This window comes from Accipiter gentilis, chromosome 23, assembly GCF_929443795.1.
Source record: "Accipiter gentilis chromosome 23, bAccGen1.1, whole genome shotgun sequence".
Taxonomy (NCBI): Eukaryota; Metazoa; Chordata; class Aves; order Accipitriformes; family Accipitridae; genus Astur; species Astur gentilis.
Window position 1 is genome coordinate 17,920,409 of NC_064902.1, and position 12,494 is coordinate 17,932,902.

General features: G+C 44.3%; 2 protein-coding genes across 2 annotated transcripts in view; one reads left to right on the top strand and one right to left on the bottom strand.

Annotated features, from left to right (window-relative positions):
• SLC25A26 (solute carrier family 25 member 26) overlaps nucleotides 1–12,494 on the top strand; it is a 171,758-nt gene that overhangs the window by 135,987 nt on the left and 23,277 nt on the right. The gene's annotated exons all lie outside the window — the stretch shown is intronic.
• Nucleotides 1–12,494, bottom strand: part of LRIG1 (leucine rich repeats and immunoglobulin like domains 1) — a 94,471-nt gene that overhangs the window by 43,073 nt on the left and 38,904 nt on the right. The window contains exon 3 of the mRNA XM_049826073.1: nucleotides 8,806–8,880. Coding sequence (XP_049682030.1) covers nucleotides 8,806–8,880 — 75 coding nt within the window. The remainder of the gene's footprint in view (nucleotides 1–8,805; nucleotides 8,881–12,494) is intronic.

Sequence of the window (12,494 nt, forward strand, 5' to 3'; positions counted from 1 at the left end):
TCTCAAGAACATAAACAGGGCGGGGGGGAGTCTTCAATAAGACCACCAAAAGGTGTTCCTTTTCCAGGGCACCTGAAAAATTACACTAAACCCACTTATGCTAAACACCCTTCCGTTCAGCAACTGCTTTCACACAGCATATGATCTGCAGTATATGGATTGGACAGAAGAAGATATTTTAAGTCTAAAAACAATGAGCCGTTTATAGATTCTCTTTTGCCATCAACTCTTAGTTCTTCCCCTCTCCCCAACTTATTCTTCTCTGCTCAAATCTGACCGCTAAAACAGTTGTCTTCTCACTGTCACGCCCCTGCGCTCCTGTTTCAATTTCCAGCTGCCTTTGCTATTTTCCCTGACATGCAATTGAACATTAAATGGTTTGACAGGCAGAACATGTACTCACCCAACCACTTATTCCCAATCAATATTCACATGGAATTCCTGTTAACAAGCAAGAGTTATGCACACACTTGGAAGGGAGGGTGGCCTCTTAAGTGATCACTTCATCTAAAGGTATGACTGATCACTTTCTTGCCTACCTTAACCAGCCATCAGGTTTTCCACCCCACATACCCCCACAGCAGGGCTGTTTTTGCAAGAGTAAGATCATAACTTTTTTTGTGATCTCTATTGTTCATCTTTGCAATTAATCAGGGAATTTAACATGGGTTTAAAATAACAGAAAATCCAGCACATAGCCAGCTTTTTTTCAGTTAGAAATGAGCCTTCTAGAGGTTTTTGCTAATCTTTTCCAACCTAGACGTGGCATGATCACATTTTAGTGAACACTGTTTACACTAGTGTTTCTTTACCCTGAATTAAACACTATTCCTAATGGTGCCAGTGGAAGCAATGATGGAAGTGCTAAGCATCATATGGAGCAGAAGGTAAATGGCAAAACTGATGTTTTACTCACTGAGCTTTGAACCACATGAGCAGGATTCATTTTTTTAACACCTCTGCTGAAACAGTTTTAGCCTTGTTATACACAGAGGAACTAAAAGACACTGCCTGTTTAAAGTCTTCCAGGATGCTTGAAGGTAAACAAAATGGAGAGGTTTTAAAAGTGCTTTATGGCACCATACTTTTAAAAAAAATAAAAGTCACAATTCTACTCCCACCCCTTTTCTTACTCCTTGCTAGGCATCTATCTGATGCTCTGAGCAAGCACCACTGCTCTAACAACCAGGACAAACTGACAACTAATAATGAAGACTAACTGGGCAATCCCAGTAGGGAGGAAAGCACAGAAACATAACACATCCTGATAGTTTCCTGTTTTGTTACAAAACTGAATTAGCCAAGCTTTCAGAGAGAGAAAAATGGGTAGAGAATTCTACCCAGAAATAATTTAACTGCAACTCTGCTTTTACTTACTCCTGAGCAAACTAAATTGCCATTACTAGCAGTTTTTAGGCAGGGAACTCCAATCTGCTAAAACACTTTCAACTCAGCAAGTTATTTATGTTTAAAATCTGCTCAGCCTGTGAAGACTAACAAAGGAATTGGTTTTGTAGACATGTGCTTTATTTGCCAAATGCCGTTAAATGAGACAGTCAATCTACCACAGATATTAATAGTAGCAAGTTTGGGCTATTCTGAGGCTCAAATATGAGGCTATTTTTCATATTGACCTTAACAAAAGACCATGGTCACAAATGACCCTAACAACTAATCTAGACTTGATCTGCAGAGGGACAGAACTTGGAAACCAGCTTGTGTGTTGTGGATGACACACACCTGCCCTCGGACAATGCACCAGAAGATGCTTTACATTCATGAGTTACATCTGCCCTGGGGCAATATCTGCTCTTCAGCTTGGAGGAAGCAGGGCTACCCAAACAGGAATTTACTTGGTCTTGGGGTGTAATGAGTATGTGGAACACACACAAAAAATTATTCCAGTATTCCAACTCCTAATCTCGTGCTCCATCCCACACCACTTGTGTCCTCTCCTTCCTCCAGGACAAATACTAACCTAGCATGGCCTGCTAAGGAGCACGCAGATGTCAGAGCAGACCTAGCCCAGCTCAAAGCAATTCTCTACTCACAGAAGAAGCTGCTACAGCTGCACAATCCTCCATAGTAAATATATAATAAAGTAGCCTCAAGGGGTAACTGGTATTCCATGAGCTGCCACCAGCTTTCACTATCTTTTTCCTCTGGCCAATTTTTACACTGCTCTATACGTGTCCAGATTGCTTTCTGATGCTCTTTTGTTGAGTCTGAGGACTATGTGCTTTACTGCTGTTGCTTTTCTAGTAGAAATGATTACTCATTTCCCTGGAATAGCCTCAGATCCTTTGCCATTTCCATGCACTCACATTATATCTGAAAGCTCAAAGAGGACATGCAAATGATTAGAATAGTTCCAACAGCCCAAAAGAGAAGTCAAAACAGTGTCTCTTCTGGTACTTGGGAGCATATGATTAATGAGAATTTCCTCCACTGGGAAAGGCTCTTGCAGTCTTTGGCCTCAAAAACTAGCAGACTTTACGCACCAGAGCCTTACTATGAACTCAGAGCAAAACAAACAGGAAAGGTGGGTTTCAGAGTATCTTATGCCTGTACATCGCTTGCATACTGAACAGCCCAACTGCCAGCATTCTTTCTATTCACCTTTCTACATCAATATATTCACATTCAAAAACAGAAGCTGGGTAGTATAGTCTGTAGCGTGGACCAAATCCTCAGAAAGCAACACTCTCTCCAGCCTCTGAGGGGAATTGCTTGAGTAAACACTGGAGAATTGGTCCCTGTAGACATTACGCTACGTAAAAACTGACGCAAGCAGGGGCTGGGGGTGAATCTGCTCCCACTGATGGATCTACACCTGCATATACCACTTTGCCTTACTTACCAGAGAAAGTTTTCTTTGTGCAAGCAATTACGCAGCACGGGGGGCAATGCAGTTTTCTGAGCTGCCCAAGACACATCCTGCACACAAGCAGAGCCTGCTGACTTCAACTGGACCCCGCACACGGCTGCATCTGAGTCATCTGGATTTTGTGCTTACGAGTACAAAACTGCTTGCTATGACCCAGATGGAATTAACAGAGTATTCGCCTTATTTTTAATTGTTAGATCATCCTTTTTTAACTCCAGCAAAGATGACTTGCAGACTAAGTCTTTGGGGGTCAAGGCAGTTGTTTTGTTTGTACAGCAATTAGCACAGCAGGATCCTAGGCCACAAATGGCCTCCAAGGCTACATCTATACTATCATGTTAGCTCAAACCTCAACTCTTCATTTGAGCCCAAACTTCCCAACTATCAACACCGCCTACACAGAGGTTTATACTCTGGCTAGTCAGGAACATGAAGTGAGCTCACACCTCGTGGCTTGAGCTCTATGAACAGCACAGATGCAGTAGTTTTGAGCTCTTTCCTCTAACAGGGGTCATCCAGAGAGGCAGTCAAAGGCAGGAACTGAAGCTGCGGTTCTCCTGATACTCAGTCAAGTCTTCACCATCTTAACTTCAAAAGCAAGGATGACTTGGAGTCACACACCTCAATATCACCACCTCGGCTCCTGGGAAAAGCTTGAGGAAACAAGGTGTATTTGCTAGATCACACTTGGATCAGCAGAGTACAGTGCCTACTAGCATTGTTTCAGCTAACACAGCAAGACATGTTTGTCTTAGGTAAAAGCAAAATGGCAGCTCAAAGAATCTAATGGACCACATGGGTCTTTAGAAGGGCTCTGCAAACCCCATTTGACAACACTGGTGAAGCAGTGCAAGCAGCACTAAAATAACAGTTGCTTTCCCAAGCCTTCAATGAGAAAGCATGAGGCAACAGCTCTAGGAGGACTATGAATGGTATGATCCCAATTCTGCCACGTTAGGGATCTCCAAGACCAGTCAACTCTAATCCAGCACAAGGGTCTAAAGAGATACAATGAAAATTAAAGCCAAAGTCGGACAAGAAACAAGGGTCACATTACTAACGATGTGACCAATTTAACCAGAATTATAATGAAATCCCCAAAACCTGGAGGAAAAGTGCTCCAAGAAACCACACAGTTCAAACGGAAACGTTAGTCCTGATGCAGAAATTACAGTCTTTGACCTGTCTTACCCCCGACATCTAGATGGAACACCACAGAGTACCCTCCTTTTCATGAGGACTGTGCTGCCCCAATCACCATCTGAGCTTACTAGTTCTTTCAAGCAGACCTAGCATGTTCCCTGCCACTCCCAGTTTCCAATTCTCCATGTATTTAGTTTTCAAACTTTGCATGATATATTTTGCCTGTGGCACAGTAGATCACTTACCCTTCTCCTATTAGCCCTCTCTGTTTAATTACAGTTTAATGCGAATTGATCTTTACATTAATGAGCCTGTAAAGAAGACTGATTTTCTTCAAGAGACTTTTATGCTCAGTTTGGCAGCAGAGTAGTCCTATTGATTTCGCTTTCCCCAATAAATATGCTGCAGAATGTCACTGCATCCTCTGTGAATCAGCTAATCCTATTTCACACTCTTTTGCTCCAAAAATCCCTATTCTGACTTGCTTGTTGTCTGTGCTTATTCAGAGCAAGATCATGGGGCCAAAGCATCTCAAACAGCTTTGACTGTTGCTAACATACAGCTGACTGCTGTGGGTCACTATCCCCTTTGTTCTTAAATGGTTGGGGGCTTAAAAGATCTACAGTGAAAGAAGGGAAAGTTATTTTTAAGTGTTTAATCTGTTAACTTCCTTAACTCCTAGCCAGCTAAGGACATGGCACAGAGTATGGTCTGTTTACCACACTTGCTTCAGGGGTCTGGTTAGCAGGCTCTCCACTGAGCTCTACAGCTGCGTAACAGCCTGTGTTGGTGTGCCTGCACTGGTGGATGCTGACTGAATCAGGCTGGCCGGCTTGGAGCCAGGGCAGAGGACAAAGATCCACCTCCGTCATCCTGTGGGGACATCCCAAAAGCCCTCCAGGATGCATTTACTCACACGCAGGTAGATGATGCAGTGGCAGACAGGTCCCAGAGTAAGGGCTGAGCTTCTGCCTGCACAGCAGTTTGTGGGAAACCTGCAGTAACAGACCAAGGCAGAGCTGATTACAGCTCAGGTCCTCTTCCCACCTGGCATGCTAGCAAGGCTAAGAGACTCTCCACACAAGTTAGCGAGGAAGTTGGATATAAACAGACTCAGTTCTGCTGCAAATGAATGGTTTCTTCCATTCTCCCATTCCCCACCAGATCAGGTAACAGAGTCTTCTCGAGAGCCTAACAGAGTTAACACACTTCAGTTGCAGCAGAACACTGAGAAGGGAAATCCTCAGCCAAGAGCATGTCAGTGAAAACATCCTGCCATCAACTCCCAAATGTCCAAGTCTAGGAACTGTAGCTAAATTACAAATGCTGTGGGAATTTCAGGCAAGATTCTCCTCTCAGCTACTCCGATGTAATTTCGGAATGAATCCAGATTCAGTCTCTCCCCCTCCCAGCTGAATTTCCTGGCTTTTGTTTGCACTAACAGATGTTTGCATTTAATGTCTGTCTTTATTTGGTAACCCGTACATAGATTATTTTTCCCTTCTGTTCTATTAAAAGCCTTATCAAGTCCCTTATGTTTGCTCTTGTTGAGATGAACGACTTTGGCAGTATTTTCAACGTGCAAGGCAAACAAACTGACTCTTCAAGGAATAATTAAACTGAACTAAACTTCATGGCAGTGTATTAGGGCATTGCATGTTTGATACATATGTTATGCCTGCATCCATCTGCAGTCTGAAACATCCAAAGATTTGCAGAAAGCCTTGAGAATTCTCTCTCCCACAGATTCCCACATGCTTACATATATACATAACTGGCCCATGGTCCACAGACACATGCGGTCAAGCAAGTTTTGGGTGATGGAGACAGGTATGGGAAACCCTAAAACAGGGTATGCAAAGCCATCAAGCTTATTTAAAAAACACCTTTACGGAAAATTTCAGTTTGGCAGTATGGCACATTTCTTTCTCCCAGCACCAAAACGAGAAAAAGTCTCTTCCCCAGTTTAGGAAGAGTAGGAGATGAAGTAACTCATTCAGAAGGGCTGTTCTGAGTGACAAATACACAACCTTTGCTTTTATAATACATTCACAGCCCTTTGCAAATACTTAACCACATGCAATATACAAAACCTACTTCAGAGGTTTGTGAGGTAAACACACTTCACACATTTCTAAACACTGAAAAAAAAAAAGGAAATGTATTTATTTTTCTTTAGCAGTAAGAATACACTGTAACACTATATACTTAAACATAAACCAGTTTCTCAGTACACAGTCTTCATTATGAGTCTTTACCCTGGGTTTGGTTTGGCAGCCTCCCCAATTATTACTTCACAGATTTGAAGGCCAGAAGAAACCAGTATGACCATATCATCTAATTCCTGACATCACACAAGGCCAAAGAACTTTACCCAACAATTTGTGTATGAAGCCCATTAACCTATAGTTGAACTAAAGGACCATCTTTTAGGAAGCCATCCAATTGATTAAAAGACTCCCGAGGATGGAGAATGCTTCATTTCCTCAGCAAATCATTCCAATGTGAGTTAGTCAGCAACATTGATTAAAGCAGGTACTTTAAAACATCTTTCAGATTATTTTTACCTCTGATAAAAATTAAAAGGAAATGCAAGGGGGAAAAAAAAGTGGCATTCTCTGTAACAAGCTAAACAAAGAGATCCTTCTTGCAGAGGTATGACAGCAGCATTACAAATCCCACTATCAGAGTTATTTATGTGTAGCAGCTGAGGAAAGCAATACAGATTTCTGGAAAGTGATACTAAGCAGGTCTGTTTGGAATACCGCCCTTTTATCATTTGGCTTTGTACCTTCCCCTTCCTTCTGCACCACTCTGAAATTTCAGGAGCTGTAAATCTACTGCCTTCCACTAGTCATTATTCCTCCTTTCCAAACTGCTTATTTCATTTCAGGAATAAAAACCCCAAAGCCCTAACAATTTGGTCCTTTGCCAACGGCTAAATTAATAGCAAAAATAACAACAGGGGCTTGTGAAACTTGGATCATTTATAGACTTTGTGAGAAAGAAAAGCCGATTTGGGGGGCCTAAAACTATATCCTGGATGGTAAATTGTATGCAAGCTTTCCACCCATAAATCAGATTTCTGGAGCTTTTTGAATCCCAACGCACAACATACTGGGTTATATGGCAGCCTGGTAAGCTCAGTTCCAAGTGGCGGGCAGATGGCCTCTCATGTCAGGGGATCGTGCCTTAAACAAGGGACCCTGCTTGGAGGGAGTTACCGCCCTGCTCTGCAACCAGCAGCCCCCAGATCACGCATCCAGACTTCACATGTGGTCACACAAGCAGGGAGAGGCTGTGGCAGGAGGCAGAAATCAAACAAGATGGTTTCACACCAACTGCATGTGACACATTTAACAGGTCTGATAACTGCTGAGACACAAGCCACCCCTCCACCCAGGAGGCAAAGTGGTTACTTATGTATTTAACAGAGACACTTGCTAGATCCAGCGCTGATGATAGCAGAGGAGCACTTAGGCCCTTCATAAGCTCTCCAGGAACACGGTATACCCAAGAACCAGATCAAAAGCACCATATCTCAAATAAAAGCTAAACTCATTTCACGCCACAAGTAAGATATGGACACCAATTTGAAGCTAAGATCCTTAAACTGAATTAAGACAGTGAGGGAGTTGTTCTGCTTTGCATATTTTAACACTGCCTAATGGAAGAGCAGGAACAGTGCCAGTTCATCGCACTCAATTCTGTCCTTGATTTAAATAATAGGAATGTACTTTTAGTCAACAGATCAAGGTTGTCTCAGAGTAAGTCAGAGCCTTTTGAGCATGAGAGGCCAACTACCTGGTGGTATGGACATGGGCATTTTCCACTACAAGAAGCAAATCCATGGCAAATATGGACACCTGCTTGTGGGTGTATGCTGCAAGGCCATGCACACTGGAAGCCATCACTTGAACTGCTCAAGCACTTTGCTGGAGTCCATATCAGCTATAACTACTTCCCCTTCCCAGGAACTTGGGAGGTATCATGCATACCTCAGCAAAATTCCTTCTTGGTGTCCATTACAAGCAGACACACGCAAAAATAATTTTAGAAATCCACACTCCTAAAGAACTAAGAAGTTTAATTTTATAATGTATTCATTCCCTTCAGTAGCATCCTCAATCTGAGATCATTGGTGGCAGATACACAAGGGCTCTCAGGTGTCTTACTTCTGCACACACCTAAACTACCAATGTTAGGAACTTCAAAGCTTCTGCAGATCTAGCCTTACAATCACCAATCATGCTCTCACAAGAAAAGAAAAAAGGAAAACAAACAAACAAAAAAGAAGTTGAGAGAGATGATAAAAATGGGTCTAGAATGAGTTCTCTGAAAGATTAAGATGTGGATAGTCTCTAGCTTTAAGAAAAAAAGAAAAATTGATCAGAACAAGGCCAGGGAAAAAAGAGAACAATAAAGAAAAGGTGAAATTATATACTCTTTTAATAGAACAAGTATGACATAATGGTTGAAACCCAAAGGCAGATGAGAAAAAAGGAAAATTTTTACTCAGCACACAACTAACCTGTGAAGTTTACTGACATAAGTTACTACTGAGCATAAGCACAACATTAATTGAGCCCAACCTCGTACAAATCACACTACTCCAGAAGATGTTTCTTAATTACGGTGCCAGCAAGCCTGATAACAAAATCTGAAGAGTCAGCAGAAGTGGGTGTGACACCCATGAAAACTCTCAGTTGGTAGCAGCTAAACCCACCTCACAAACAGCCCAAAGTCAAAAGCCAAAAGAGGCAGCAGTCACTTACAGGTGGAGGGAGCGGACGCTGGAAGCAGCAGGTCCCAGGGAAGGAATGGCGGTCAGCTCGTTGTTGTTCAGTCGCCTGCAAGAAAGAGAAATTAATTGTTGAAGCAAGCAGCCTACGACCAAGCGGGAGCAGGGAACGGCCACGGTACTTCTTTATCGAAAGCCCCTGACTCTCCAGGAACATCGACATTTTGGCAGAGGCCTCCATCTCAGGAGGTTCGCCTGGGTCTCTCTGACAGTCCCACCTTAACCTCCCAACCCAACCCTTTAAAAGGAGAGCCACCATAACTGACCCCACAGTATCTTCTTTACAAAAGCAAGGCTTTTTTTTCCCCTTCCACCCGCTGCCTTAAGTGAAGTCAAGTGCCTCCGAGGAAAGCACTGTGCCATGGCCCTCCATTGGCCTGACTTTCCACAGTCATGGAGCCAAGCCTGAGACAGGAACCTATTTGCACCCACAGCCACGAGGCAGCTGGCTCCCGTTGCCTCAGGACAGTGAATTTAACTCTCTCCCCAAGCGGCAGCCCCCACTCGCCCCTCCATGTCAGGCCAGGGTGTGGGGACCCAGCAGCGTGCTATGGCGGTAGGGAACGGCAGCCTCAGGCCTCCTCTCCACAGCAGGCCAAGCTCTGGAAATCCCCGAACCCAGCAACAGATACACAAAAAACTGGCATGGGGCGCAGCAATGCCACCGAAAGCAGGTGACCTGCTCCAGCCAGCGCCATGCAGCCCCCCGGGGCTAATGGCAATTACAGACAGGGCCCTGCTCCTGGTACAAAAATGTCCCCTTCAATGGCCTAATGTTTGAAGTGTTTTTCTGAGTGAAAACAGATCCTTGCCATGTGACTGGCTCTTCCTTGGTTTAAAGAGCCCTTGTTTGTATGGTGAATTAGTCAATTAATTACTGTAACAGTCACTTGTCTGGCTGCTTGAAAATTACCTAATTTCTTGCCCATCTTGCCCGCTCCCCCACCCCGCCGCCGCCACATGCTGAAGCAATTAAAGCCGAGCCCCTGCCAGGCTGAGCAAGGCAGCACACGGCGGCTCCCCAGGACCCCCGGCCGCCATCGCTTGAGGCAGAACCTCGTCGGGTCTCTTGCTGCTGCCCGCTTTTAAACTGATCCCCTTTCTACAGGGGGTCTGCAAGGGGACCTCGAAAAGATCACAATTTGGGTGCGAGCAGCAGAGCATCCTGTAGCAGGCAGGGGAGCGTGGCACAGCTGAGGTGTGCTAAGCCGTGGGCATGAGTTGGGGCAATCCTAAATTGCGGTTTGGGGTTTTGTTTGTTTGTTTGTTTTCTTTCCTTTAAAACTGTTTTTGGCAGGTGGGAGAGGGCAGCGGTACATCCATCCCAGAACTTCCTTCTGACTCCTCCGAGAGCGGGCAAGATATTTGATTTCATGAGGAGTTCCAGGCACTGCTGGGATAAAAGCTTTCCTGAGCCTCGTCTCTGCGTCTGACATTATACCTGTACTTTAAAATGTAAGGAGAAAAAAAGCCAGATGCATTGCAATTCAGCAAGGAGCACCACTTTGCAACTAAAAGCTCATTGTTGCTCATATTACAGCAAGGTCTAGAGCTTTCAAAGGTACAAAGCAAGCTGGAAAGACTATTAAAATGCTTATATTTGTGCCATGCTTTCTTTAACATCCAACTGAACATCTTCTGGAAAGGCACAGGAGAAGGAGGATAATTAGGCCCACCCTCCACTATCCTAGGTCAGCTCTGGTTAAGCAGCTCCAGCACTGACAAGCATCTAACAACTGGTCAAACCCTCCTCTGACATAAGTGTGATTTTCATATATCAGCCTCCTGTCAGGTCAGAAGTAGTCCTCCCACCTCATCTTCTCTCTTGGCTCACAGGCACCAGTTGCCAATGCAGACAGCCAAGCTCGGTATCTGCCTGGGATTTCCATCTCATCTTCTCCTTCTCCCATGTAAAGGAACAAGAAAAATAGCAAAAATAGCAAAAAAAACCCCCAACCAGAACAGCCAGGCTCAACAAATTCAAACTTTCAGTCTCCTTTCTCCTCCCCAGCCCTCCCCTTTGACGACACAAACCTGCTGCCTCTGGATGCTAAGGCAGAGGAGGAGGGGGGCCACCCGTATAAAATATTTACGGTCCAGTTGCCAGGCTGGTGTCAAGCTGAAATGGAGCCTGCTCAAAAATAGCACAGCTCTCCAGAGCTTTCAGTGAAAGGCACTTTAGAAAATAAAAGGTGAGTTGTTTGGGCAGGAATTTTAGCACAGTTACTACTACTTTGTTACAAATGAGCTTGGAAAGCCCGAGAGCCGTGCAACCATCACTTTCATGAATCTCATTATCCCTATGACCTGAGGAAAGCCCAGAAAGGACCACAAGGCCCACCCCACAGCAGCACCCTCCATCCCACCCTTTCAACCCAGGTACAAGAATGGACAGACCCTGGGGGTTGTAATTAGAGGGAGCCACCAAATGGGATGAGGGAACGCATAGGTGTCCTGAAAGAAAGTAATGTTCTGCTCCAGCCCCTGCCACCTGAGCCTCCATCAGCACAAAGCTATTTGTTTCAGAGCATGTGGGATCACAGGGTTTCATACTACTTTGAGCCACTAGATTTCATCCCACAGACTTAAACCTTTAAGGAAAAAAAGCTTCTCAAACAGAAAAAAACAACCCACAAACAACTGCCTAAACCCAGGGAAAGGGAAAAGTATAGGGTAAATACAGCTATTACTCTATTACAATCTCAGTAAAGCAAAACAGAGCATCCAAGATAAGCTACGAAGCTTTGGTTTGCAGACATTTTCTTAAAATCAAGGCAAAACAAATGGTTTTCAAAATATATCACACTAATTATTCACATAGAGACACACACAGAGCTTTGGGCCTCATCTGTAATGCTCAGGAACCACAGGCACCGTGTTTGAAGCATCATGGGAGGTTTCAGGTCTTATCAATGCATCTATTATTTGGGGCAATCTCTTTCCCCGAGGGTGACTTGGTTTGCCCAGCACAGCGCGCAGAGCAAAACACTGACTTGCTCTCAAGACATGCCACAGCACGATGCTTATTTCATGAATGTTTGTAAAGTGCTTAAAAAAAAAAAAACTCAGAAAGGAGATGCTCTGGCAGTACAGATGTGGTTCTCTTTGTGAAATGCAGTTTATTTCAGTGGTCTGTGGTTTAGCTGTTATTCAAAAGCAACCAATATTGGTAGATAGGGCTTTTAATAGAGCTTCTCCTTCACACTTTCCAGAGCCTGCCTTCCAGGCTCTGCTCCAGACCTCTGCCTCCATTCCAGTCTCCCATTTCTGACTGCTCCCTCTCACTCCTACTCACTCCTCTGCTCTCTCCCTTTTCCCTTACCCTGCCTTTCTGACATAGCAAGCGGCTCCATTACTTTGCGGGCTGCATTACTTACCTCCCCCAAACCCTGACATCTTTTTTTAGCGGCTGACTGTTCAGTGCAGGGCTTGTCCTGCTCTTGATGCATGCAGCTCTTTGCTCAAGGGAGCTCCCTACCTAAGGAATCAGAAGCCATACACATTTCCCAGCCCCATGCTCCCTGAAGTCACATGCCCTCAGGCACTTCCACAAATAAAAGCTATTGCTAAGCCACAATCATGTTAGGATAATTCTAAAGCCTCATGGGATCAAGGCTGCAATTCTCTTCTTTAAGCACAGAGCAATTTAAGGCTTTCCACAGT